The following is a 26,703-nucleotide window of genomic DNA, read 5'->3' as shown; positions in this document are numbered from 1 at the left end:
AAACTCATTCCAAAACCTATAGTCGATGCCCAAATTCTTGCGCACTACATAGGGATTTATCTGTCTCGCGGTCTCGCCTCTTCGACCAACTTCCAACTCTTGGAATAGTCGATGACTGGATGCTGATGAGAGTCATCTAGTACTCTCATAAGCATCTCCCTATCAACCTCTCTGATGTAGGATCTGTCAAACTTGGTCAACTAAAGGGGAGTGTTCGGATAGGCATCCGTGGTGCGGCCAGTCATCTCCCACCTTTCCTCATCTTTGATGTACTGCTAGCGCCTCCCCCTATCACCATGACCCCTTGGAGCTACACCACTGCTAGCTGCTGCTGATCTTCCAAAACCATGGCGAGGGGGATCCTTGTCTGTTGCCTCAACCATCTTCCCCTTTCCTCTACGGTCATCATCTTCATGCTCCATCTATGCATTGTAATGAAACTAGATAAGAAACTGTATTAATGGGAGGTAGAAAACACCTGTAGAACAGTCTTGATAAGAAAAAAGATTTAGATCATGAACTTGGGAGACCACTTCGATAGTGTTGCTCAGGTAGTGCGGCACTGCTGCACCCTGAGAGCGGCACTGCCGCACTCAGCATCTCCACGAGCTCATGACCTCCTTCTTCTTTCTTACCAAATCCATTCTTCAAATGTTTTCCCACATCACCACACGATCTCATAGCTCACAGTTCAAGATAAAACACATGAGGTCATGCAATGAATGGGAGTAGCAGCAACAATTTGAGTGGGAGAGAGCATGTGGTGAGCAAATCCAATTAATACATCGAGTCATCATGTGGAAAGTCATAGCCAGGTGCAGATTCAAGTTGTAGGGTATGGCACTGCTGCACCTGAGTGCGGCACTGCCGCACGTGCTGTGCGCCCCCACCAATGAATTGACATATTGATTCAATTTGTCCATCAAATCTCCCTCTGACTCGTTCATATTACCACTAAGAACCTGAATCCATCACAAATAACCTCACATTGCATAGATCGAGTTGGATTAGGGTTATACCTTCTCAAACGAGGATTGGAGAGGGAAGAAGAGCAACTACTCGGGCCAAGAGCAGCAGCAGTTACTGGCGGCATTGGAAGATGGCCGGCAACCACCACGGCATTGCCGGAGACCGACAGCACGCGGCCAGATGAGAGGAAGAGAAGGTACGGGCATTGGCATCGGGTGAGAATGAGGGAGAGAGGGAGTTACCGTGGGCCTGGGTAAAGAGATAAGGTAGATGGGACCCGCAGTAAAACCGTTGTGGGCCGAATCTTAATAGAGATTCAAAATGCGGCACTGTCGCACACCTAGCCCGGCACAGCCGTAGAGAGGCACTGTTGCACGCAAGGCGCGGCACTGCCACACTCTCCAAAATAGTGGGAGTTAGCTACTATCTAAGCGACTCACTCTACATAGGATATGGATACATATCACTTATATATCATGACCAGCAACAGATAAACAATATAGACCATGATCATAATACATAGGTTGCCTTTTCTAAACCATTTTGAAGCACAATATAAATTTTCATAACTCTTTTGCCTAGATACTAGTTGATCAATCAGAGGCATGCTAAATTTCAAACCATGTTATGAAAATCAAGTATATTTAGCTCACTACACAAAGCACAAAACCTTGACTCATCAAGAGGTTTAGTGATGATATCGGCTAGTTGCTTTTCGGTGCTCACATGGCGAATTTTGATATCTCCTTTGGCTTCGTGGTCTCTCAAGAAATAATGTCGGATGTCTATGTGCTTAGTTCTTGAGTGACTTATGGGATTCTTGGCTAACTATATGGCACTTTTATTGTCACACAAGAGTGGGATTTTTGTGAAGTGACATCCAAAATCTTGAAGGGTTTGCCTCATCCAAAGTAGTTGAGCACAACATGCACCAGCTGCAACATACTCGGCCTCGGTGATGGAAAGGGCTACACAATTTTGTTTTTTAGAACTCCAAGACACTAGGGACCGTTCAAGGAATTAATATGTCCCCGAAGTGCTTTTCCGATCTACTTTGCAACCGGCGTAATCAAAATCCGAATACCCAAGTAGATAAAACCTAGAGATCTTAGGATACCACAAGCCAATGTTAGGAGTGTGCACTAAATATCTCAAGATTCTTTTAATGGCCACTAAGTGACACTCTTTTAGGTTAGCTTGAAATCTAGCACACATGCACACACTAAGCATAATATCAGGCCTAGATGCGCACAAATAAAGTAGAGAGCCGATCATGAAGTGATATACCTTAGTATCCATAGCTTTCTCTTCATCATTGAGATCTAGATGTCCATTGGTTGTCATGGGAGTTTTGATAGGCTTGGCATTCACCATGTCAAACTTCTTGAGCATATCATGGGTGTACTTCGTTTGGCTAATAAAAGTTCCATCCTTCACTTGCTTGATTCGAAATCCAAGGAAGAACTTCAATTCACCCATCATGGACATCTCAAATCTCTTGGTCATGATTCTACTAAATTCCTCACAAAAAGAATGATTAGTACTATCAAATATTATGTCATTGACATATATTTGGCACACAAATATATCTTTACCAACTTTGTGAGTGAAAATGGTAGGATCGGCTTTGCCTATTTCAAAGCCTTATTTAAGCAAGAATTCCTTAAGGCATTCATACCATGCTCTTGGTGCTTGCTTAAGCCCATAGAGCGCCTTTTGGAGTTTGTAGACATGGTTGGGAAACTTGTGATCTTCAAAGCCCGGTGGTTGCTCAACATAGACAAATTTTTGAATAGGGCCATTGAGAAATGCACTCTTCACATCCATTTGATATAGCTTGAAGTTATGATGAGCGGCATAGGCTAGAAGCATTCGAATTGCTTCAAGTCTTGCCACTGGTGCATATGTTTCTTCAAAGTCCAAGCCCTCTACTTGAGTGAAACCTTGAGAAACCAACCTTGCCTTGTTCCTTGTCACAACTCCATTCTCATCTTGCTTGTTGCGGAAGACCCACTTGGTACCAATGGCATTGGTATTGGGTCGTTCCACTAAAGTCCACACTTGGTTTCTTTCAAAGTTGTTTAGCTCTTATTGCATGGCCATCACCCAATCCGGGTCTCCAAGTGCTTCTTCTACCTTAAGAGGCTCCAAAGAGGAAATAAATGAGTAAAATTGTCAAAAGCTTGCTAAATGTGAACGAGTTGTTACCCCCTTCGAAGACTCACAAAGATGTTGTCAACGGGATGATCCTATTGAATTGTTTGCCTTAGCCTAGGATGCTCAATGGCCTCTTGTTTATCTTCTGGATCTTCATCATTATTTTGCTCAAATATGGGTTGTAGGTTTTGTCCTCGAGTTGGAGTCAAATTAGCTACTGCTGACTGTGTAGGTGCGGCACTGCCACGCTCTGGAGTTGCAACAAATGCTTGCTGCAGTGTAGCATCAGGTACGTCAGCGAAAATAGGTGCAGCAGCAACTTGAGGAACCTCCACTTCAGTGACTTCTTCTTGTGGTCTAATATCACCAATAGCCAATTGCTTGATTGCTTCACATGGTGGATCCTCCTTTCCTACAACACTTAAATCAACTTGCTTTACTTGAGAGCCATTAGATTCATCAAATGTCACATCTTCCGCAATCTCAACTCTCTCAGAGGTTTTGTTGAAGACACGGTAGGCATGCTTATTTGATCCATAACCAAGAAGAAAACCTTCATCAACTTTAGGTGTAAACTTAGAAATTTTGGATTTCTTGTTAAGTATGAAACACTTGCACCCAAACACTCTAAAGTAAGACACCTTAGGCTTGTTACCGGTTAGAAGCTCATATGAAGTTTTCTTCAACTTATTGTGTAGGTAGAGGCGGTTGATGGCAAGGCAGGCGGTGTTGACGGCATCACACCAAAAGATGTCCAGCATCTTGTACTCATCTAGCATTGTCCTTGCCATGTCAATGAGTGTACGGTTCTTCCTCTCTACTACACCATTTTGTTGAGGGGTGTATGGAGTTGAAAACTCATGCTTGATGCCCTCTTCATCAAGAAACTCCTCAACTAGAGTATTCTTGAATTCGGTCCCATTGTCGCTTCTCATTTTTTTTATGGGAAGACCAAACTCCTTTTGAACTCTTCCAACAAATATCTTCACCTTCTCTTGAACTTGGCACTTGTCATGCAAGAAAAATACCCAAGTGAAACGGGAATAGTCATCAATAATAACAAGACCATATTTGTTACCCTCGATACTTAGGTAGGCGACCAGTCCAAAGAGATCCATATATATTAGCTCTAATGGTTGCTTGGTGGTCATGATGCTCTTTGGTGGGTGAGGTGCTCTAACTTGCTTTCTGGCTTGACAACTGATACAAATCCTATCTTTCTCAAAGTGAACATTTGTTAGTCCAAGAATGTGTTCATCTTTTAGAAGTTTGGCCAAGTTCCTCATCCCAACATGGGCTAGTCGGCGATGCCAAAGCCAACCCATGCTAGATTTTGCCACTAAACAAGTCTCAAGCTTAGCTTTACTTTTATTGAAATCAACTAAGTAAAGCATGTTCTTTAATTGACCCGTAAAGACAATAGAGGAATCCTCCCTTCTAAAGACTTCCACACCCTTATCCGAAAAGAGACAATTATAGCCCATCTCACACAATTGAGAAATGGACAACAAATTGTAACTCAACGAATTAACATGTAATACATTTGTAATTGAATGCTCAAGGGTTATAGCAACTTTACCGAGACCAATCACATCCCCTTTTGAATTGTCTCCAAAGACAATATTTTTATTTGAGTGTGTCATCAGGGAATATGATGAGAACATACTCCTTTCTCTGGCCATATAATTTATACATCCACTATCAAGCACCCAACTTGATCCATCGGAGGAGTATGCCTACAAAACAAGTTTAGTTGCTAGATTTAGGTCCCCAATTTGACTTGGGGCCTTGCATGTTAGTCACAAGAATCTTAGGAACCCAAATAGAAGTATTTCTATATATGTTGGTTTCCTTTCCAACATATTTTGCAACCACTTTCCCACTGCTGCTGTTCCTCAAAACAAAGCATGATGTCAAGTTTTGTCGAGGTGCATAGGTCTTCGGTTGATAGGCATACTTATTTTTGGTGGCCCACACTAATTCTTTAGGCTTCTGGTAAACATGTTTCTCCTGGCACACCTTCTTCTTGGGCTTAATTTGATTAGGAGCAGAATTGGTAGCCTTCCCATATTTGCGGGGCGCGGCACTGCCGCCCTTCACCGCGTCACTTCCGCTCGGGGATGCTACACTACCGCGGTCTATGCAGGCTGATATGTACCAATTTTGCCCTTCCTTTCAAACTACACACACTCATAGCCATTCACTATTCTTCTTCCATTTGTCTTGGCTCCTTTTGTGTGTCCACGCCCATGCTTGATTGAAGGATGCCTTCCTTGCTTGAATTGTGGCTCTTTTGATTCATCATTCTTCTTATCATTGGATTGGATCTTACCTATCCACCCTTTTCTAATGACTTCATTGAGCCTAGCAATTTCCTTTCTCATAGGCTCCATGTTTGCAAGGTTAGTGGAATAGGCATTCAAATAAAGATTAAAATATTTTCCACAACCTTGACTAGTGGAGGCAGTAGAGGTTTCCTTTGCCTTAGAAAGATGTGAGTTGCTATCCCAAAAAATGCCATATTTCATCTCAAGTTCTTTGTGCCTTTCATCCAAGTCACAATACTTTTTCTTGAGAGTTGTATTTGCTTTCTTTGTAATAGCATGGTCCTCTTGCTCTTTGGCCAAAGTCTTGCGTAAGGATTCCACCTCACTTCTCTCTAATTTAAGAGCTTCTTTGCCAGCAATGTAGAGATCCTCTTGTTGGATAAGAGACTCTTCTCTAGATTCTAGCTCGGCTTGGACACTCTCTAAATCCTCCATTAGCTTAGTGATGAATAATTTGGTCTTTCCATCCAAATTTTTAGTTATCATGTTTATTTCTTCATCACTAGATTCATCATCACTAGAGCTATCACTAATATCACTACTAGAAATATCACTAGGAGGTGGAAGAGATTTGGCATTTGATTTGAATTTTACCTTCTCACCCTTTGCCATGAGATAAATGTGAGGGGAGTAGTAGTTATCATCGGACATGTCTCGTTGAAAAGCCTTCGTGTAGGGGATGAGTTGTGAATAGCAATAGTTACAACCTTCTCATCCTCTTCACTTATGCTCTCTTTAGTTGAGTTCCATTCATGCCCAATGTGAGCCTCTCCCATGTACTTCTTGCTCTTTTTACGATCGGCCTTCTCCTCTTTCTTGTCCTTCTTGTATTTATTGTCCTTGATCTCATATGGACACTTGGCAATGAAGTGATCGGTGCTTCCATAATTATAGCATGTCCTCTTTTTCTTATTTAGAAAGCTTCTCTTCACTACCTTGTAGCCTTGCTTCTTTAGCCCCTTGTGATACCTCTTCATAAAGAAAGCAACATCATCAACTTTCTCATATTGATCATCATCATTTTCACTTCACTTGAAGATGATGTGGTCTCTACTCTTTCTTGAACTTGCTTCCTTGCTTTGGGCTTGCTAGTTGAAGCTTGTTGGTTGATCTTGGACTTGCTTGTAGAGCCTTACTTGCTTGATTTGTTCACCTTGAGAGCTACATCTTTGATCTTGATGCCCTCTAATTTTGCTTGCAATTCTCCAAGTTTCTTTCTCTCATTTGCTTCTTCTCTTTGCATGTCAAAGGTCAAGATCCTCCCAAGTATATCATTTGGTGTGAAGTACTCAAACTTCTTCTTGTCTCTAATTAGAGTGACTACGGTCTCATTTCTAGGCGAATAAGCTTTCAACATAATCTTGACAACTTTGTGATCATCTAGCTCATCACAACCATAGCCTCTAATCTTGCCCACCATCGTCATCAACCTATCAAACATCTCTTGTGGCCCCTCTCCATCCAAGATTATAAACCGGTTGAGCTTTGACATCAACAAGTCAATTCTTGTCTTTCTCACTTTGTCAACCCCTTCATGTGCTAGGTGTAAAGTGTCCCATATTTGCTTGGCAATATCAACTCCAATCACTCTATTGTACTCATCACCATCCAAAGCACTAAGCAACACACTAGTGGCTTGACCATTGAGGTGAATGATTCTCATCTCTTCTAGTGTTGGGTTCTTAGGATCAATCGGTGGCTCAAATCCATTGCAAACAATCTCCCAAATGCTAGGGTGAAGACCTATAAGATAAACTCTCATCAAGTGCTTCCACTTGGTAAAGTTAGTCCTATTGAAATGAGGTAACTTGCCCGCGGGCACATTGATGAAAGACCTCCGATCATGGTTAGTCATAGGAATAGAAGAGTAGTTAAAGAATACGGCGGCATATTTGTTGTTGTTGGCCTTGCCATTTCCTTTCTTCTCCTTCTTGTTCTCCTCCGACACTTGGTATGACTCATCATCATCTCCATCTTCGGAACTACTTGATATGCTTGATGATGCACTTGTTGCCTTCTCTCCTTCTTCCTTCTTCCTACTTTCTCTTCTTTTTCTTCTTGCTTCTCTCTTAAGCCTTCTTTCTTCTTTCTCTTGCTTCTCCTCTAACCGATCCTCCTCCTTCTTCTTCTCTCTTGCTTCTCTTTTTAGCTTTCTTATCTCCTTCCTTCTTCTCTCATTATCATTGAGAGCTCTTTCGGCATCGGTAGCCTCAAGATGTGGTAGTGTGGTGTTGCTCGCTGTCGATGCGCTCAGCTCGCTATTGTCCGTGTCGACATCCACCCGCTTCACGCTACTAGTTCCTCCTCCGGGCTCCATATCTCATGCTATGAAGCGTATATGAGGTAACCTGCTTCGATACAACTTGTAGAATCTTTGGTTGGCCTAGAGGGGGTGAATAGGCCTGTCAAAATAAACACTCAAACTTTTATCAAATTCATCCTGTGGCACTGCCGCTCTAGAGGGGCACTGTCGGACTGCGGCACTACTGGGCCAGAACAATGGCACTGCCGCACCTGTAGACAACTTTGAGTCACAGTTCAAAATCCGTGAACGAAAACTTAGATCGGAGAAATTTTCTAGCTTACTGCAGGTATGATAATCACAGATCAAGAGCTAGAAGTAGTAGGAACACCACACACAAGTAGATCGACTAGAAACCCTAGAAATTACCTCAACCATAATATGTCATGCAAGTAATATAAATCAAGCACAAGTGACACAATGATTTATCCCGTGGTTCGGCTCGCCACCAAGGCTTGCCTACCTCCATGTTGTTGAGGTTAGCCACTAAGGCTTAGGGCTTTACAACCATTCATTGTTCTCAAGTCAAGAGACTTAACTCTTGAGATGAGGGGTGAGTTTACTAGCTTCAAGAGATGGTTACAAACCTTCCGGGGCCGCCACACAAGTTGGCAAGCTCCATGGACGACGCTCTAGCCGGCTAGAAGCCAAGCTCCAAGAGTAACAAACACAACCGCCGGCCAAAATATGAACCAAGTGCTCTTTAGAGTTGGGGAATCAATGGAGCTGCTCTCTAATCGAGTTTTGGACCCCTTTCCCTCAAGGATTGATGGGGAAATCAATGGATTTGCTTGGGGGCTTGAGGTCAACAATGGAGGGAGAGAGGGAGAGCTCCTTTTCTGTTTTGGACGAGCTGGAAAAAGCAGGAGCCAGAAGAGAGCCGTTGGGGGAGGAAGAGGAAGGGTATAAATACCCCCTCAGCCCCAACGGTCACTTAAGTCGCGGCAGTGTCGCGGCTTAAGTGCGCCAGTGCCGCACCACGCAAGACAACAAGGGTAAGAGTAAAGTGTAGACTGTCTTGGCTGTGAATATGAGGATGCATGTGTATGTTTGAGCACTTGGTAGCACATATTAGCTTAAGCATTGTGTTCTCCTTTATAGTACGGCTTTTACTATACTCAAATTCAAAATATAAAAGAATTTAAACCTCCTTTGAGTTTGAAGCCATCTACATTTGTAATTGGGGGCTTCTCCGTTTCGTGTAGCATCCTCGAACATGAATTCCCTGCTTGTCATCTCGATAAATCTCATTAGTTCTCTAATTGCGTGGTCATTATCACCAAAATCCACAATTAGGACTTGATTGCACTTTCAATAATATATTTCCAATAGACAATAAATCCAACCCGGCCTTTCTCCCTCTCTTCTTTTTGTACTAGCTGACCATTTTGAATAACTCCTTCCTCCTTATCATCTTTCTTATCCCCGTTGCCACCAGGATGATGTGCATTCTCAAAATTACCACTAGGGCGCTCCAGCATGTCTAGAGTTGATAAGGCATCTTTATGGGATGCAACTAATTCCATGAGCTCTTCTCCAGATTTTAGAATTTCAGTGTAATTCCCTTACTGTTATTTTTCCATCTCTCATGACCTGTAAGATGAGGAGAAAAGTGGAAAGATGAAAAGGTTTGTTGCATGTATCATAAAAGAAAACACTAGACAATTGTTACTAGCTTATCAGGATAAGATCAGCTGAAGGTAAAAAATCAACATGATGGGTAACGTATATAACAGTTTTTGAAGCTAAAAATTCTAGCAAGCACTCCTGCAATATACAAGTTATAGCCGTATAAGTTTCACATAATAGCAACAAATAATCTTTTGAACCCTAAAATAATGCTCAAGGACACTATATCCAAGTTAAAAGGGGTAATTGCACCAATGCTCCTACTTTGTAGGTTAACTGCTGTTTTGCCCTCCTTTTCTGACTTAGAGCGTCTACCTCAGAGTGTACCTTGTCTTCTAGGCCTTCTAACACCAGAATTTTCACTCACACCTAAGTTGCAGTTAGTTATAATAAAGGTCAATTAGCTTATGTAGTCATTATGTGGTCCATTTCTCAAGTATTGTTGGTGTAAACAAAAAAATAGGTGCTGGTGTCCCTAACAAAACTCGATATTTTGCTAGTAGAAAGGTAGATCAAATATGAGCCATGTAGGCACCCCTTAAAAGAATTATGAAACCATATGCTATAGCCAGAAACAAGAAATAGTTAACAACTCTCATTCAAGATGAATTAAAAATAAACTTACTACCCCAGTACTAAAATAGGATGTTCATAATAAGTAAGAATAATACAAATACTGAATTAGAAAATAAAATAGTGAAATAAGTGAAAAAACGAATGTTGCAATTGCAACATTATGATGTAAAAATCACTTTATATGATCAGGATTATTAAGTACCAAATGTCATAAATAAGACTAGTTTTTATACAATGCATTAAATGTCAAAACATACCTTGAACAAGTGCAGCCCAGTGTGAGCATCAACCGCACTAAATGGATCATCAAATAGAAAGATATCAGCATCCTGATACAAAGCACAGGCAATCTGTATCCTCTGTTTTTGTCCACCACTTAAGTTGATTCCTCTCTCTCCTATAATTGTTTGGTCACCCAAAGGTAATATATCCAAATCATTGTTTAAAGAGCATGCCTCAAGGACATTTTTGTACCTTTCCCTATTCATTTGTGTACCAAAACGTATGTTTTCTTCAATTGTCCCACTTTGTATCCATGGTGATTGGCCAACACAAGCAATTGTACCACAAGTTTGAACCTCTCCAGATAGCTTGGTATCTCACCAAGTATGCAAGACAATAAGCTTGATTTACCCGATCCAACAGCTCCACAGATAGCAACTCTAGTTCCTTGTTGCACACAAAAGTCCAGGTCTTTGAGAGTAGGCACCTGAGAGGATTTTTCCCAGGAGAAGATACCATTTCTCACCTTAATGGATATATCGGTGCTACCACTCGGAAGCCTAGTTACCACATCACTTGCTAATTCCTCAAGGCAGAGAAATGAACATATCCTGTCAAGTGATACTTTTGTCTGAATGATTGATGAGATTGCATCCGGCAGACTGTGGATAGGACCTTGCAACTGCCTAAATGTTGCTAGAGCAGATAATACTTTACCTGTTTCTAATGGGATGCCAAAAATTATGCAAGTTCCAAAAGTGATCATAGCAACAAATGCAGGGGCACAAAAAAATACAGATATAAGCATTGATGAGGTGTAAACATATTTCTTTACCCAGTTCATCTCAACCTTCCTTAACTCTTTAATCTTGGACAAGAAAACCAATTCCCAACCTTGAAGCTTGAGAATATGCATGTTCTGTAATATCTCAGACATAGCACTCATTCTAGCATCCTTGGCATTCATAGTTTTCTCTTGGTAATTTTGCTCAATCCTCCCCAAAGGTATGTTAGCCAACATTGTCAAAACACAGGCAGCAAGGGCAGCGAATGCTGCCAAGCCAAGAGTAGAGTATAGGATAATCATTGCGAGACTAATTTGCACTGGGAACAGCCAAAGTTCATGCAAAGACCAATTGAAATCTCCTACTCGCTCGGCATCAATGTTCACAACATTGATCAGCTCCCCGCTTGAACTACCTTGCTTGGACTGGCTAGAGAGGGCAAGACCCCTTTGGTAAATAATTGCAATAAGAGCAGAATGCACACGCAAGCCTAATTGTTGAGATCTGAAGAGCAAATGCCTTGATGAGAGACCTTCCATCAGCTGTGCAACAACAAATGCCAACACCAAAAGGTATCCTCTTTTAGTAGATCGAGTGTTTTCATTTAAGTAGTCAACAAAGTGCTCAATGAGATAGGGACCAACATATGAAGTAACGGTACGGAGTAGGGCGTAAACTGCAGTGATAATAATTAGCTTCCATGTTGTGAGCACAAGAGATTTGACTAACTTAACTGTTATTGTAACATCAGTGCATTGCCCTGTAGCAGAAATCGAGGCAATCTTTGATTTAAGCTTAGGGGTGATTCCGTGGACACTGTCAATGTCATCCAAGAATGGCACATCATTAAGGTCTAGTGTTTCCCTCTTGCCAAGATCAAGTAAAGGACCCATCCAAGAAAAGGTGATATTACTAAACAATCCAGCATTTGAGAAAAGTGATCTGTGGCCAGTTGCCCCAGATAAGGACGGAGATTCATGGTCCAAAAGCGTTACCTCCATGGCACTGTGATGGCTTCTGGATAGAAAACAGTAATAAAATTTAAAAAATATAGGCCCCGTTCGGCTTGCTGAAACTTGGCTGAATTGTCTGGAAAACACTGTTCTGGTTGAATTGTTGTGAGAGAAAAACACTGTTCTGACTAAAAAAAACCAGCTAAATAGTGTTGATTATAAGGTAAGTCGAATGGGGCCATGCAAGTTTTATTATCTCTGACATGCACAAGCATGCATAAGGGCAGGAGCTCTAAGAAAAACAAAATAAGAGACATCATTAGAACTTGAAGTCTGCATCTGCATGGCTGGACAATTATAAGAAGGATAAATAGACTTGAACCACGGGTCCTTGCTCACACTTATATTAGAAATTTTACGGTGCTTGGAAAAAAAATAAGAGGCATCCAGTCAGGTAGATGTAATGTTTGAAAATTAGGAGAATCTAAAATTAGTGGGCCAAGAACTAGCTTCAAATTAAATTCGAAGGGTATAGTATGTTCACATGTGAGATCTTCTAGCGTAGCCCGGCCCACTCAAGTTTCTGGTGTGAGGCCCTTGATGGAGAGCGCCGGTAAGCCCATGCAGACCTACCTACTCCTTCCATCCCAAATTATAAGGCATTTCAATTTTCTTAGTCAAAGCCACCAAATTTATATAATAAAATAATAATACTATGGTACCAACTAAGTATCATTAGATTTTTTTTATTAACTATATTTTCATAATATACCTATTTGATGTCATATTTTTTTTGTAATTCTCTCTGTAATTCCGGTCGAACTTGAGGAATGACTTATGATTTGAAATGGATGGAGTAGCAAATAACCCACCAGTGCACCCTGTAATTATTATTCTTACATCCGACGGTTGAAAAAATTAGATAGAGAGGAACCTGTGGTTCCTTCCCAGCACAGTAACTGGATGCACTGTACTATTACTATTATTAAGGAAAACAGATGACGATCTACAGTAAAAACATTGGACAAAGGGAAGTACGGGACGCACAATGCACAAGTGCAGAACTACATCCTACAGCAGCCCGCCTGAACAACCTACCTAGCAGCAGTACCATCCCCATCCCCTGACGTGCATTGTTTTCTAGTTCTACTACATGCGTCGCAACTCGCAACGCGAAACCGATGATCTGCATTCACTACATCGACCACGGGGTGGATCCACCCGATAAATTTAGAGAGAAAAAAAAATCGAAAGTTAATTAGTAGGCAGCATAATACATGCAAACACTGGTGGGTGCCAGAGGTTACGCACACGAGGGGAAGGGAAGGGAATAGAAAGGGGGCCGTACCTGGTGGATGCTCGTCGCAGGCGAAGGGCCCGACGAAGAACTGGAGAAGGGCGGCGCCGCTCGCCCAGTCGTCGCTGTTTTGGATTTCCACTGGAGAGGGAATCGATGGACTCACCCAGTTGTCGCCGCCGCCAGGAAATAACGGCCACGAGAGAGAGAGGCGCGCGACTATACGGGCTCAACATCAGGGATGGGAAAGGAAAAAGTCTACCTCACTCCAACCTATTGAAAACCATATATTTTCCAATTCTACCCTCTAAAAACTTGTTGTATATTATTTATATTGATAGGTCTAAACCATATTTTAATCATGTCCATCTTATTTATGTTTGATTTATTTCGTACTCCCTCTATCCCAAATTATAAGCTATTTTAACTTTTTTGAAGAGTCAAAGCATATCAAATTTGACTAAATTTGTATAATAAAATAATAATATTTATGATATCAAATAAGTATAATTAGATTCTTCATTAATTATTTTTTTATAGTATACATATCTGATGTTATAAATCAAATAATAAGATTCATGATATGATACCAAATAAGTATCATTATAATCTTCATTAATTATATTTTCATAGTATACATATTTGATGTTATAGATCCGCGTATTTTTCTCTATAAATTTGGTCAAACTTGAGATGCTTTGACTCTCAAGAAAGTTGAAATAACTTATAATTTGGGACGGAGGGAGTATCAAATAGCAACACAATGGTTATTAAAATGATGTTCATGATTGATTATGACCGCATGCAAGTATTAACCAACTTATAGATAGACATACAGAGAGTCTATTGTATGATACATCTATTTACTTGTCTCTGTGTTAGATTCCAAGATTTTAAAGACGACCTCTATTCATGGGTCGTACATTGCCCTAAAGGGTCTAAAAAACTGTATCCTGTTCGCTTGGCTGATAAGCCATGGCTGAAAGTACCGTTGACTGATTTATTGTGAGAGAAAAATATTGTTTGTTGGCTGAAAAGTACGGCTTATAAGCTAAGCGAACAGGACGCTGGTTTTCTAATTGAGGTGGATAAGTCGCATTCACACAACAGTTCAGGGGTCAGATGACTTTTTTTCTTTAAACGAACCATTTTATACCTGGGCCATGTGAGTGTATACGAGTGAGATAACCTCGCCTTAGCCCGATTAACGAGAGTCAACGCCCCACTGGTGATCACAGAGAAATGCCCCTTGGAGCCTCGAGGCATGTCGGCATTCATTCAGAGAAATGAACTGTAAGCGTGCATGCAGAATGGCCACAACATACGCTGATACACACCAATCGATCGAAACTCGATGAAATTTGGACATCCAAGCCGCTTACAAAAACAGAACGAACAAAGAATCAAGAAACAGTGACAATTTAAACTGGCCATGAAACCAACAGAATCGAGGGCTAGCAGCCCTCCTAGTCCTAATTCGGAGGGTCCCTCCCGGTCTAGGTGAAGCCCGCGCCACAGACCGGCCTCAGTCCTCCTGCTTCCGGTCGGCGGGGAGCCTGGGAGACGAGGCGGGCCGCGTCCGGCCGATGGCGGCGACGGGCGAGGGCTCCCCGGCGATCGGCAGGTCGGAGAGCAGCGCGAGCATGCGGCGCGCGCTGAGACTGAGCGACCGCGCGGGGCGGAGGCCGTGGCTCTTGGTGCGCGAGAACACGGCGGAGGACTGCGACAGGATGAGGTACACCAGCGCCTGCACCAGCACGAACATTGCGGCCTTGATCAGCGCCGCCTGCATCTCGGGCTCCATCTCTATGGCTACTCTTGCCTTGAGGAGCTTCTGCCTTCTGGTCAAATTCAGAACCGACTCTTGCCTTACATAGTTAGATCGAGTTAGCTTTAATCAGCCTGTTCGCTCATTGGTTTTAGCCCGGACTTATCAGCTAGTCAACGGTATTTTTCTCTCACAACAAAACAACATCATTCGAGCTTCGCCAGAAACTAACCTGCCAACAGGCCGGATCAGTCTTCCGAGCTCAAGCGAGAAATGGGTCGCTTGTGACTTGTGAGGCGAAGAGGCGGGAGCAAGCGCGCGTTTTTATAGGGAAGGACAGCGACCGGGCCGCCGGCTTGACCGTGGCCGACTGGCCGGAGGGCTCGGGGCCTCGGGCGTGCAGAGATGCTTCGTCGCCGACTCGCCGTGGTCTAGGTCTACTGGTCAGGTTCAGTTAATGTGAAATTGTTTAAGCTCAAACCACTCCCACGGGTTGAAACTGAAGCTTCAGAGCTGGGTGTGGTTGCTTGCATCGACGCTTGCGCAAAAATATGCTCCAGTCGCCGTCACTGCTGCGTGCTGCCTGAATGTTTCCTGTGCCGACTGCCGAGCCGTGACGTACGGAGGTTAGTGGAACAGTTAGAATTCTTGGCATTTCAAACGATACATGTCGGCCATTTTATTGGAGACTTTTCCCTGTGTGCCCTTATAAAAGATCGTAATCCCCTCTGTGCCCCTGGAAAAATTCAGCGGTCTTCAGCGCCACTACTTCAACTTTTTCGGGTCCTCCATGCCACTTCCGTCAGTTCAGGCTCTAACGCCGTCAAACTACAGGTGTGAAAAGACGAAAATGCCCTTAAGTTCAAATATGTTATTAATTTTTTTTGAGCATCTTAACGACTTCAAATGAAAAAACTCAAAACTAGAAAGTTGTAGATCTCGTCGAGATCTATAATTTTTATATAAAAATTATTTTCATTTAATTCCGCAAAAAAAATATGATTTGATATGATTAATATATCTTAGAAAAATCATCATAGTTTTTTTGCGAAATTAAATGAAAATAATTTTTATATGAAAATTATAGATCTCGACGAGATCTACAACTTTCTAGTTTTGAGTTTTTTCATTTGAAGTCGTTAAGATACTCAAAAAAATTAATAACATATTTGAACTTAAGGGCATTTTCGTCTTTTCACACCTGTAGTTTGACGGCGTTAGAGCCTGAACTGACGGAAGTGGCATGGAGGACCCGAAAAAGTTGAAGTAGTGGCGCTGAAGACCGCTGGATTTTTCCAGGGGCACAGAGGGGATTGCGATCTTTTATAAGGGCACACAGGGAAAAGTCTCATTTTATTGTCATGGACTCATTCTCAGATCTGATATACAGCCTGTTCACTTGCTCGTAAACGATCGTAAATTTCCAGCTGGAAACAGTGTTTTTCTCTCACACCAAACCAGCCAGCAGTAAATAATTCACGATACGATACGGCCTCCCGAACAGGCTGATATTTTGAGGCGAAAGAAATATAGATACAAATACAATGAACAGACGCAGTCTCGCAGATGAACCATAGTACATAGGTGGCGCCCCGCGTTTGTGAGGGCATCCATCTCCGGTCGTCCTCACAAATTTGGGCTGTCAAATACATATACAAGTATTCCCTCTGTTTCTAAGTAGATCGATTCTTAGAGTTTGTCTTAAATTAAAATATTTTATGTTAACCCAATTTACAAAAAAATATGAATATTTATGACAAAATGAACACATTATAAAAATTTAGTTTATCGTGTATTCAATCTATACCTAATACTAAAGAGGCAAAATTTCTGCCACATAATTTTCGTCCAGCCCATGTGTCCGTGTCGGTCTAGGGGTGCTCTCCAGTGTTCGATTCATGTTGCGTTAGCGTTGATAATGAAGATTAGGAGTGGGGAGGAGAATAAAAAGAAATATGGGGTTCCAGATGTAAAGATGCAAGAGAGGAACAAAAGGTGAGAGGATCTTAATAGTTTTCGAAATAGATATGGATCCCTGATGCAAAATATTCAGATCCGGGTGGTCCTCTCCTGGTGGGCTTCTTTTTCGACCTAGGCTGAATCCTTGCAGTTGGGCCGGCTTCGTTGTGGGCTGGATCACGCCCATGCAAGCCTTTTTCTTTTTTTTCTTTCTCTTTTTTCTATAAAAACAGAGATCTTGTAAATTCACCGAAAATCATAGAAAAATAAAAAATACCAAACCAGTTTTGTTAGTTTCATAAAAATGTGATGTATCCATAGATGATATAAATCTTGTTAGGTTGTGCTTTGTCTATAGGTGTGCTAAATCATCCTTGCATATGTTGTATGCATATAGGTTCCTGACGAGGGCTGCCGTGTGAAAAATAATAAGAGGTCTCTCGTCACAATTATCGACGAACATACCAATCCTAAACACATCGACAAAAATATTATAGAGGTTGATACGATGCATCAAAAAAGCTAAAAAGGTCGATATTGAGTCATAGAAACACATGGTTAGAATGAAAAATTAATGTTATGATATATTTATATCTAAATAATTATGCGCTTTGCAATGGAAGGAAAAATATACCAAGGACATTGTTATTTATTGTCAACATTAACTTATATTATGGATGTGATGGTCATCTTAAAATCAAATATAAAAGCATAAAACATAAGTAGATATGTATCATTCACGTTATCATTTTTCATAAATGTTTAATAGTTCTTTTTTCTTCCGTTGCAACGTACAGACATATTTGCTAGGAATACTAATTTGCTATCATAAATGTTGACACTCTTTTTCTATAAATTTAGTCAAATTTCAAAAAGTTTGACTTAAAATAACTCTAAAATTTAATTTATTCAGAGACAGTTGTGCACATACTTATATATTTTTTTGCAAAAAAAAATAGTCCTTACAACTGAGCTATTAATGTCTGTGTGCGCACGCTATAAATCTATAATATTGCAACCAAAATATATATAATAAGTAAAATGATACGTATTGGTTCTGAAGCTCCTAGCTTTGCACGTTCAGATATTAGCTTCGTAGGGTGAACCAAATAATATTTTAAATACTTAATTACTCCCTACAAACAAATAGTCAAGATTATATATGTATTAAGTGTATATATTCATGTTCGAAATAGTTTTAAGATATTGAATTTGTAGTTCATAATATATTTCAAGAGAAATTAAATAGAAAAGGAACCGTTCAAAGGCTTTTCTCCTGTCAACATAGATATGCCTTAAATGTCTGTAAATGGCTATCTTTCAGCTAATATTAGCTATAGTCCGTTAAAACACTAGGATTCACAAGTTGACTTATTTTTTACGGAACGTCTAGCGCTCGGACATCTGGACTGGGCTAGTGTCTGGACGCCCACGACTGGTACACATGCTTCATATGGGGGCCCGGGCCGCACCATGTCCCGCATCCGCACCATATCCCGCGCCAGCACCATGGCCCGCGCGTGCTTCGTGTCCCGCGCCTGCACCATACCGTCCCCTCCACACCTACGCGCATGTAGGCGGGCCCAGCAGCTGCAGTAGGTGACTGCTGCAGATGGGTTCCACTGCAACATGTGCAACATCAAGATTTACTTTTGCAATATCTAGATGAAACACTTGCAAAATACGTCTAAAACAATTATAACACTTGCAACATACGTCTAAAACATCAGTAAATCACGTTTGTAGCCATTGTAAAACATATACAATATCCAGATAAAACACTTGAAACATACGTATAAAACACATAAAACATGTATACGCTTACAACATGCATGTATATGCAACAACTAGATCTACTTTTGCAATATCCAGGTGAAACAATTACAATGTACGTCTAAAACAGATGAAATATTTGAGACATACACTTGAAAAAACCATTACAACATGTGCAACATCCCGCTCTACTTTTGCAATAACGAGATAAAACACTTGCAACATACCTCTGAAACAATCGAAACACTTGAAATAGACGCTTGCAACATTAAGTTTCAGCGCAACATCTCCTTGCTGCCTGGAAGAATGGATCCTCGTCGGTGTGTGGAGTTCTATCCCAGCCGTCGCGGGCTGCACACAGGCAAGTTCCACCCCGGCCAAGGTGAACTGGGTAGGCGGGTGCGAGATGTGTGTGGGCGGGCTCCACCTAGCCCGCCGTGAGCTGCACGTGGTTGAGCTCCACACCCGGCCGCAGCAAGCTGGGCAGGTGGAGCGCGGAGGTCTTTCTGGCCACCGACCAGGTGTCCGGTCCCGTGGTGGAGGCGACAACGGTCTCCCTCACCACGGGCCGTGCAGCGCAGCACGGACAGTGGAGCTCGTGCGTACGCAGCTAGCGGCGGCGCTCGACCCTCGTGCGTATGCGTATGCAGATGGCGGTGGCACTCATGCAGACACGAGCGCTAGCAGAGCTCATGCGTATGTGACCGAAAGGCGGACGTTGCAGTGGAGCCGATGTGAATGGGGAAGATAAGATGTCGCTCTTTTTTTTTGAGAAACCATATATGCCCATGAGGGGAGCAAGCCTGTGGGCCGGTCCACAGCCCAGCTAGTCGTGTCCGGAATGATCGACGTGGAACAGACTTTCATGGTAGAGCATTAGCGTATTTTTTTTATCTTATTAGTCTCAAACTAGTTGGTCTCAAACTAGTTATTAGCCAACTAGCTAGTCAATATTATATAATTTAGTCTAATTTCACTAACTACTCCATCCATTTCAAATTATAAGATATTTTGACTATTTTGGATACATTGCTCTCACATATGTAGACATAGTGTATACTCCCTTCGTCCCATATAAAAAGTCGCTAAACTTTTTTTAAGTTTGACTAGATTTATATAAAATATTATCAATATTTGTATCTCTAAATAAGTTTATTATGAAAATATATTCAAAGATCTATGATATTAATTATGTACTATAAATATTAGTATTTTGTTATATATGTTTGGTGAAAGTTAAATATAGTTAACTTCCTAAGAAGCGAGAACGACTTTTTTTATGGGACGGGGGAGTATCTAAGTGCATAATAAAATCTATGAATATAAAAAAAACCAAAACGTCTTATAATTTGGAACGAAAAAAGTAGCGATTAGCCCTAGTTTATGAAACAGAACTTAATAAGTTACAGTGATGCCGTTTTTATAGTAAGAGAAAATTCACTCAATGTGTGGCCAATATTAAATTGGCTTATGGTCTTCGGTGAAAAAGGAAAGAAGATGATCGTCCCTATTAATCCTTTCGCACCTGATGATCTAATCATTCTGACCGATTCAGAAGTGATACTGTGAGATACTGAGATGGCGCGTCAGCACTCAGCAGTCACATTCAGCATGCAGTTCACAATTCACAAATTCAACGAGACATCCTTGACAAATGTCCACGGAATACAAGAACGATTTGAATGGACTGTAACGATGCAGCACAAGCAGTAGTGAGATGCGCAAATCAGAATTCCATGAAATTTGTAAGCTGTACTTGATTACAACCCAACCAAACCGACACGAACGAATCGATCAAACCAAAGAATAAAAGAAAACTAGTGATGAGCTACGCGGCCTCATGGCCGCACTGTCGCGGGCCTCAGTCCTGCTTCCGGTGGGCGGCGGCGACCATGGGCGACAACGCGGACCGCACACGGTCGCGGGCCTCAGTCCTGCTTCCGGTGGTGGGCGGCGGCGAGCATGGGCGACGACGCGGACCACGTCCGGGCGAAGGCGGCGGCGACGGGCGAGGGCTCCCCGGCGGCGAGCGGCAGGTCGGACGAGAGCAGCGCGAGCATGCGGCGCGCGCTGAGCGACCGCGCGGGGCGGAGGCCGAGGCTCTTGGTGCGCGAGAACATGGTGGAGGACTGCGACAGGATGAGGTACACCAGCGCCTGCACCAGCACGAACACGCCGACCTTCATCAGCGCCGCCTGCATCTCCGGCTCCATGGCGGCAACAGTAACACCGGCTTTCTTGCCTTGGGCGAGGGCGACGGCGAGGCTGCTTCCGATCAAATTGAGAACCGAACGCTGCGTTGAGCTTCCGAATCGCACGAGGAATGTGTATGGATCGCGAGCTTGTAGCTTGTGAGATTGTGAGGCTAAGCGGCGGGAGCAGACGCGTGCCTTTTATAGGCCACGGACGGCGACCGGGCGCCGGTTTGATCTGTGCGTGTGGACTGGCGGGACTGCGGAGATGTTTCGTCGCCAACTTGCCGTGGCTCGGGACGGCTTGCGGTGAAGCTGAAATTTAGAGAGGCGGGTGCGTCCAAATCTGCCTGCGTCGCCGCGTGCGCAAGGTCATTCGTCGCGTTGCTGTTGGCATCGTGATGGGCGGCCAATGGCTGCTGGCTCCGCAGACCGCTGGATGTTTCGTGTTGCCGTGATGATGGCTCGCGGACGCGGTCAATGGAGAGCTGGTAAAAAGGCAACGCCCTTCCGTCCGTTATGGCCGGTCGGCACAGATCACTGTTTTAGATATATGAACAGAACGGGTCGTGCGCTCGTGTTGACACTTGGAACCTTCTTGAAGCGTTCACAGTTTTGCAGTGCACGTGCGTTTCTCCGGGCGACTCGGCAGAGAGCACAACCACGAGTCCGTTACCGTTACCGTATTTTAGTATTTTATTATACCCCGAGACTTGATAACGGGAATCAGAGGATGGGCGGGCTGAATAGGGAAGACAGCTTTCTGAGTCAGCTCGGCCTTATCCAGAGAAGCATGGTCGGATTATCGGACGAACAAAGCTTTTCAAACCCCTAACAAATGTTGGGTATCTTTTCTTCCGAACAGATAGATATATATACCTGAAACATGTGTAGTGCGTGCTCGGTTTCTTGGTCACCAGTTGTGCTGCGCACATGCTGCGCACGAAGACGGAGTGGAGTGATAGGCTGGCATCCTCCCCTGTCCCGAAAAAGGACGCATGCCTGTTTTTTTGGGATTAGCTTGGAAAGGGCCGCCACCGCATTCTATCAGTTGTGGGCTGGCTGGCACGGGATTAGCTTGGAAAAATTTACACCCTTTGCCAATTACCATCATTTAACATTTGAAATGAAATAGCAAGCGTACTTCAAAATTCATCAAGCTTTTGCCTCTAAGAATGTGTATGTTCCATTCCATGTCGCATACATGGTCACCAGTTGATCCTATTCAGTTTTATTACATTTCAAAAAAAAGTTAACTGTTTTCTCTACATGCACAACTCAAAATGCTACTAGAATATCAGAGATTTGCCCCCATTTAACCTTTTCTCTACATGCACAACTCAAAATGCTACTAGAATATCAGAGATTTGCCCCCATTTAACCTTTAAAAAATAGCAAATATGCTACGAAGTTAACTTTTAACTTTGCAACCATCCGTATATCCCATATTCCATGCATGGTTAAAAAGTCTGTCCTATATAATTAATAAATATGATTCTGTTTCAAAACTAACTAAGCGTTTTCTGGATTTCTCGACATTCACAGCTTAAGTACTGTTGGAAAATTCAGATCGTCACTCCCATTTAACCTTTCAATTCAAAGAAATAACAGATGTGCTCCAATTCATCAATTTTTGCAAACATGTTATGTGACATTTGTACGTTACATTTTGCATACATTATCCTTAGTATTATCCAATACAATGCCTAAGTATTTTTCTCTACATGCAAATATTTAAATTTCAGATCGTTAGCTCACATTTAATCTTGCACAAGAAATAGCTATCGCTCTCCCAAAACTAACCAAACTTTGCAAACGTGTTGTGTGATGCTCATTCATGTCAAGTAGGGTGCATTTATGTATTTGACACAAGGCTTGAACATATGCACAGTCCCACGGATTTCTTCAGTCTCCTTTTTCGCCTTCATTCAATTTCACCTTGCTCCCAGCAGTTCACTATCTTCTGGACACTGAGGCAGTGTTCGGCTGGTTGGTTTCGGCTGGCTGGTTGGCTTTCTTTTCCAGCCGGAGCAGTGTCTTTCTCTCACAATGTTCCAGCATGAACAGCATTTTCTAATATAAACAGTAAAACAGCATTTTCTAATATGAACAGTAAAAATTCAGTCCAACCGAACTCTGCCTGAATTGTATTCTTCTCATACCTCTGTAGCAGTATCAAATTCCTTCAACCGTAGTCAAACCAACTGGACGATTACAAAACAGAAGGGAAACGAAATCACTGGGTCACGACCTCTTTGTTCTACACCTCTTTGCATGAGCAATTATATATATTTTATCATGAGCTGTTCTTAGCACAGCATGCTATCCAGAGTTTCAGACAGCAGATAGTTTAACTCCAATAGAAATTTCAGTAATCCAAGAAAGGACAGCAACCGGCGTAATGAGATACCCGCTATTGTAAAACTGATAATACAAACTGGTAAGGACAAATCTTCAAGAGCTCCAACTTCTCAAGAAATAAATCAAACAAAACAAATACATGAAATTTACACCATAAAAATCAAGACCAAAACAAACTTACATCAATTTTGTACAGAGTTGTATGGAATGCACGGCTTTAGCCTCGTTGAAGCAGCACATAACCATCTGCAGGCAAACAGCTGACAGAATCAATACAGATTCTAGCATTGGTAATCCTCAGTGGGCGCAAGGAAAATGGAAGTGACCATGTGTTATGGCAGGTGGAGCCGGTCAGGGGCCCACGCGGCACTGTGCGTGTGAACAGTACCGGTCAGATTAGATTAGATTGGTTTGTTAGGAAAGAAATAAATTAGATTGATTCGGTTAGGATATTACTTAGGGGTCAAGTAAGTTGTCTCTATAAAAGGGACCATCGTGTATCAGTTAGAGGCAAGCAAGAAGAAATCCTAAGATAGTTCCCGAGGAAAGGGCGGCTATCCGAGGTCTCTCTGCTAATCCATCTATCCGTAGCCAATCATAACACCATGCTAATCAAGCGACCAAGCATCAATCAACGGGAATATGGTGTAAAAATAATGCCTCCCAAGTCCCAACCAATCAGTCAATCTAACTCCTAGTTCTCCACATTAGCAGCTCACTTTCATTTGTTGGAGGAAACACGGCTGTAATATTCAGTGAAGTCGAGGCGGAAGAGAAGGAACTTCAAATCAACATGCTGCTGCATGGGCAGCTGGGTAATAAAAGCATCAAGAGAAGCTGTATAATCTTTTGCGATGCTATCCAGGTCTTCACCCATTTTCCGGAAAAGTTCTCCAGCTAGTTGGATCATGGCTTTTCTGCCGCCATAAAGCCATGAACCTGTATCCTTAGATTTTGGTTTTGCTTTACCCCTTCCCCTGCAGTAAAAATGAAACTTTGGAGTAAATAAACAACAGATATGAGAGAAGATTTTAAAGTAAAGATGGGATCACAATATCTGATTCTACAGCAATCTAACCTTAGCTGCAACTCATATATCCGTTCAAACCATCGATCAGCATGGCTCCGAAACTGTAAGATGATGTCAAACAATTCAAACAGATTTCTCAAAAGTCCTTGGGAACGTTCACCAAGCAGGGCCTTCTCCAGTATCGAGTTGAGATACTTATCGTGCGCCAAGAGAAGGTCATCTAAATCCTTTGCTGCATCCATCTCATCAGAGAAACGAGCCCACGAAACCTCCAGGACCTCAAACATAATGTAGTACTGGAAATTGGTCACGAAGTGATTCATCTCATTAAACAGAACTTGGCATTTACGAAGAACTGAAACAAACTGAGCTCTGATGCTTGTTCCTTCCTTGTAAAATGGAGAAGAAACAATGCAGTTAGGTTTCATTGTCTTCCACACTACAGTAAGGGAGTGATCCACACGCTTGAGCTTCCATAAGAAGTTGAAAACCTTGAGATACATCTTCATAACTGAAGCTGTGAACACTGTGTCTAGGGGGACCCTTGCATCATACTCCAAAGAGAAGACATCCCAGCCACGATCACCATCTCCATGATCCATCATCTTTACCTTTATCCGGTCCAAGATATCACGGTCATCATATTGTGCATTGGATGCTCGGATGGCAGTCTCAAGCAAGCCAGCCAACTGGAAGGAGCTAATCCTATTTGCTGGCTCTGATAACTCAGGGCCAACAACGTCCATAAGATACTGGACAAAATCACCCTGCCCAAGAAGCAAGTACCGCTTGATAGCAAGGCAGTGGTCCTTAAATCGGTACCGCTTATGAATGATATCCATCAAATGCCGATCGATCCTCTTGGCTGCCTCAACCACCAATGCCTCCAAAGCATCAGTCTCCCCATAACCCAGGCCACCCCTAGACGTCGTGGTGCCAACATATGCAGCAGCCTCGGCAGCAGCAGCAGCCCAGCCACTATCATCACAGCATACTCTAAGAAAGTTGATTGACTTGCCAGTTCTAAGAATCCGTTGTGCCAGCACTGGAGAAATGAAAGCTGGAAGCATATCAGATTGAATAAGGTAGCCCTCCCGCCACAAAGATTCCGCTTTCACTGGCTGCCCAACGATAAAGAACTCTGCAAATACATCCTCCAGTTCCCCTTCTAGCACCCAGCTCCTGACCATCTCAAACAATGGTGAGCACACCCGGCGCAGCAATCGGCCCATGAACTCCTGAAACATAGGATCTCCATGCTGTGCGTGCCCATGGATCGCACCAGCCATAGCGCCACCCCTCAATCCCCGACATCCATCCACCAGAACAGCCATTAGGCGCATTCTCACTGCAGGCTCAGCAAGCCACACTGCGAGACGGCGCAGTGAAAGGTAATTACTGGACACACCTGAATCAGATCCAGGTGTGGGAATTGGATTCAATGAGTACGATTCCAGAACAGCCAGCAGCTTGTAATAATCAGAGAGCTCCTCCTGGAGTGCCGAGCAGAATGCCTGGGCAACAGTGCCCACCTCAGTGGCAGCATCTGAGGGCGAGCGGCTTATGTTGTCAGAAATGAAGCCCCGCACCTTGCGGAACAGCCAGCCAAGCTCGCACAGCTTGCGAACGAGGGTGCGCGTGGATCGCGGCACCCGGACACCGTCCGGGAGGTCGTAGGCGTCGACGGACTTGTCGTAGCGCACGTAGCGGCCGTCGATGCCCTGGCACGCGTACAGCACGTCCCGCACAAGCGCGGCCTCCGACACCTCCGTCTCGTCGATCACCAGCTCGGTGTACTCACGCAGCGCGATCTCGCGGATGTTGTCCGGATCCTTGGAGACCAGCACCACGCCGCCCGGCGGCGCCCCGTGCGCCCGCGAGCCCGGCCTGCCACCGGCGCCCGGCGCCGTCCCCGAGGTGGCATTCCGCGGCGGGGCGGCGCTGGGGAGGTTCGGGAGGCACGAAGCCGCAGCGGCGGCGCGGCGCTGCGAGGAGAGCGAGTCGAGCAGGTAGAGGAGCGGCCACAGCGATGCCGGGCGGGCACGGACGGAGAGCTTGGAGTGGAGGTCGGCGAACGCGAGCGCATCGTCGGGGCGGCCCGAGGCGGCGAGGCGGCGCTTGATGGACTCCGCGAGCGCGTGCTCGTCGGGGAGGACAGCGGGGGCGAGGCGGCTGGAGAGGAGCCGGTGCGCGAACCGCAGCGCGCCGCCCGTGTCGCGCCCGCCGCCGCCCCCGCCGGATTCGGCGGCGGAGAGGAGGCGGTTGACGAGCTCCTTGACGAGATCCTGGGTTTGTTGGTCGTCCATTGGTGCGGGCGGGGAGGGTGGAGCTAGGGTTCCAGCAACTGTGTGCGGGGTTTGGGGAATTTTGCCGGTGCGGTACCGCGGTGGCTGGTTGCCTGGT

At 43.6% G+C, this 26,703-nt stretch overlaps 2 protein-coding genes and 1 pseudogene across 7 annotated transcripts; all 3 read right to left on the bottom strand.

Annotated features, from left to right (window-relative positions):
• LOC136546334 (ABC transporter C family member 3-like) overlaps nucleotides 1-11,968 on the bottom strand; it is a 46,076-nt pseudogene extending 34,108 nt beyond the window's left edge.
• An 8,467-nt stretch (nucleotides 11,969-20,435) lies between these two features.
• Nucleotides 20,436-21,286, bottom strand: LOC136546333 (uncharacterized). Its single transcript, XM_066538307.1, has one exon. It carries the CDS (start codon nucleotides 20,928-20,930, stop codon nucleotides 20,646-20,648), a length of 285 nt encoding a protein of 94 aa, XP_066394404.1. The 5' UTR covers nucleotides 20,931-21,286; the 3' UTR covers nucleotides 20,436-20,645.
• Nucleotides 21,287-22,537: 1,251 nt separating this feature from the next.
• On the bottom strand, nucleotides 22,538-26,703 carry LOC136541995 (gamma-tubulin complex component 3-like). Of its 6 annotated transcripts, none has more exons than XR_010780545.1 (4): nucleotides 24,349-26,703; nucleotides 23,452-24,247; nucleotides 23,072-23,113; nucleotides 22,538-22,982 (listed from the first exon to the last, which is right to left on the bottom strand). XR_010780545.1 is itself a non-coding variant. In XM_066534217.1 (3 exons), the coding sequence occupies exons 1-2, from the start codon at nucleotides 26,604-26,606 to the stop codon at nucleotides 23,992-23,994; spliced, it is 2,514 nt and encodes an 837-aa protein (XP_066390314.1). In that variant the 5' UTR covers nucleotides 26,607-26,703; the 3' UTR covers nucleotides 23,185-23,516; nucleotides 23,990-23,991. The 6 variants fall into 6 exon arrangements, 2 of the variants coding, with proteins under 2 accessions (XP_066390314.1, XP_066390313.1); XR_010780546.1 differs by lacking the exons at nucleotides 22,538-22,982; nucleotides 23,072-23,113 and adding an exon at nucleotides 23,185-23,333 and having other exon boundaries at nucleotides 23,452-23,516; nucleotides 23,990-24,247; XR_010780543.1 differs by lacking the exons at nucleotides 22,538-22,982; nucleotides 23,072-23,113 and adding an exon at nucleotides 23,185-23,333.

The sequence above is a fragment of the Miscanthus floridulus genome, chromosome 3, assembly GCF_019320115.1.
Source record: "Miscanthus floridulus cultivar M001 chromosome 3, ASM1932011v1, whole genome shotgun sequence".
Taxonomy (NCBI): domain Eukaryota; kingdom Viridiplantae; phylum Streptophyta; class Magnoliopsida; order Poales; family Poaceae; genus Miscanthus; species Miscanthus floridulus.
This window is presented reverse-complemented; position numbering and strand designations above follow the sequence as displayed.

Coding starts and splice junctions, on each gene's coding strand:
- LOC136546333 (XM_066538307.1), bottom strand. CDS start 20,930: ATGGAGCCGGAGATGCAGGCGGCGCTGATGAAGGTCGGCGTGTTCGTG.
- LOC136541995 (XM_066534216.1), bottom strand. CDS start 26,606: ATGGACGACCAACAAACCCAGGATCTCGTCAAGGAGCTCGTCAACCGC. Junction 24,248..24,348: donor ATATATGAGTTGCAGCTAAG/GTTAGATTGCTG, acceptor TTTTTACTGCAG/GGGAAGGGGTAAAGCAAAAC.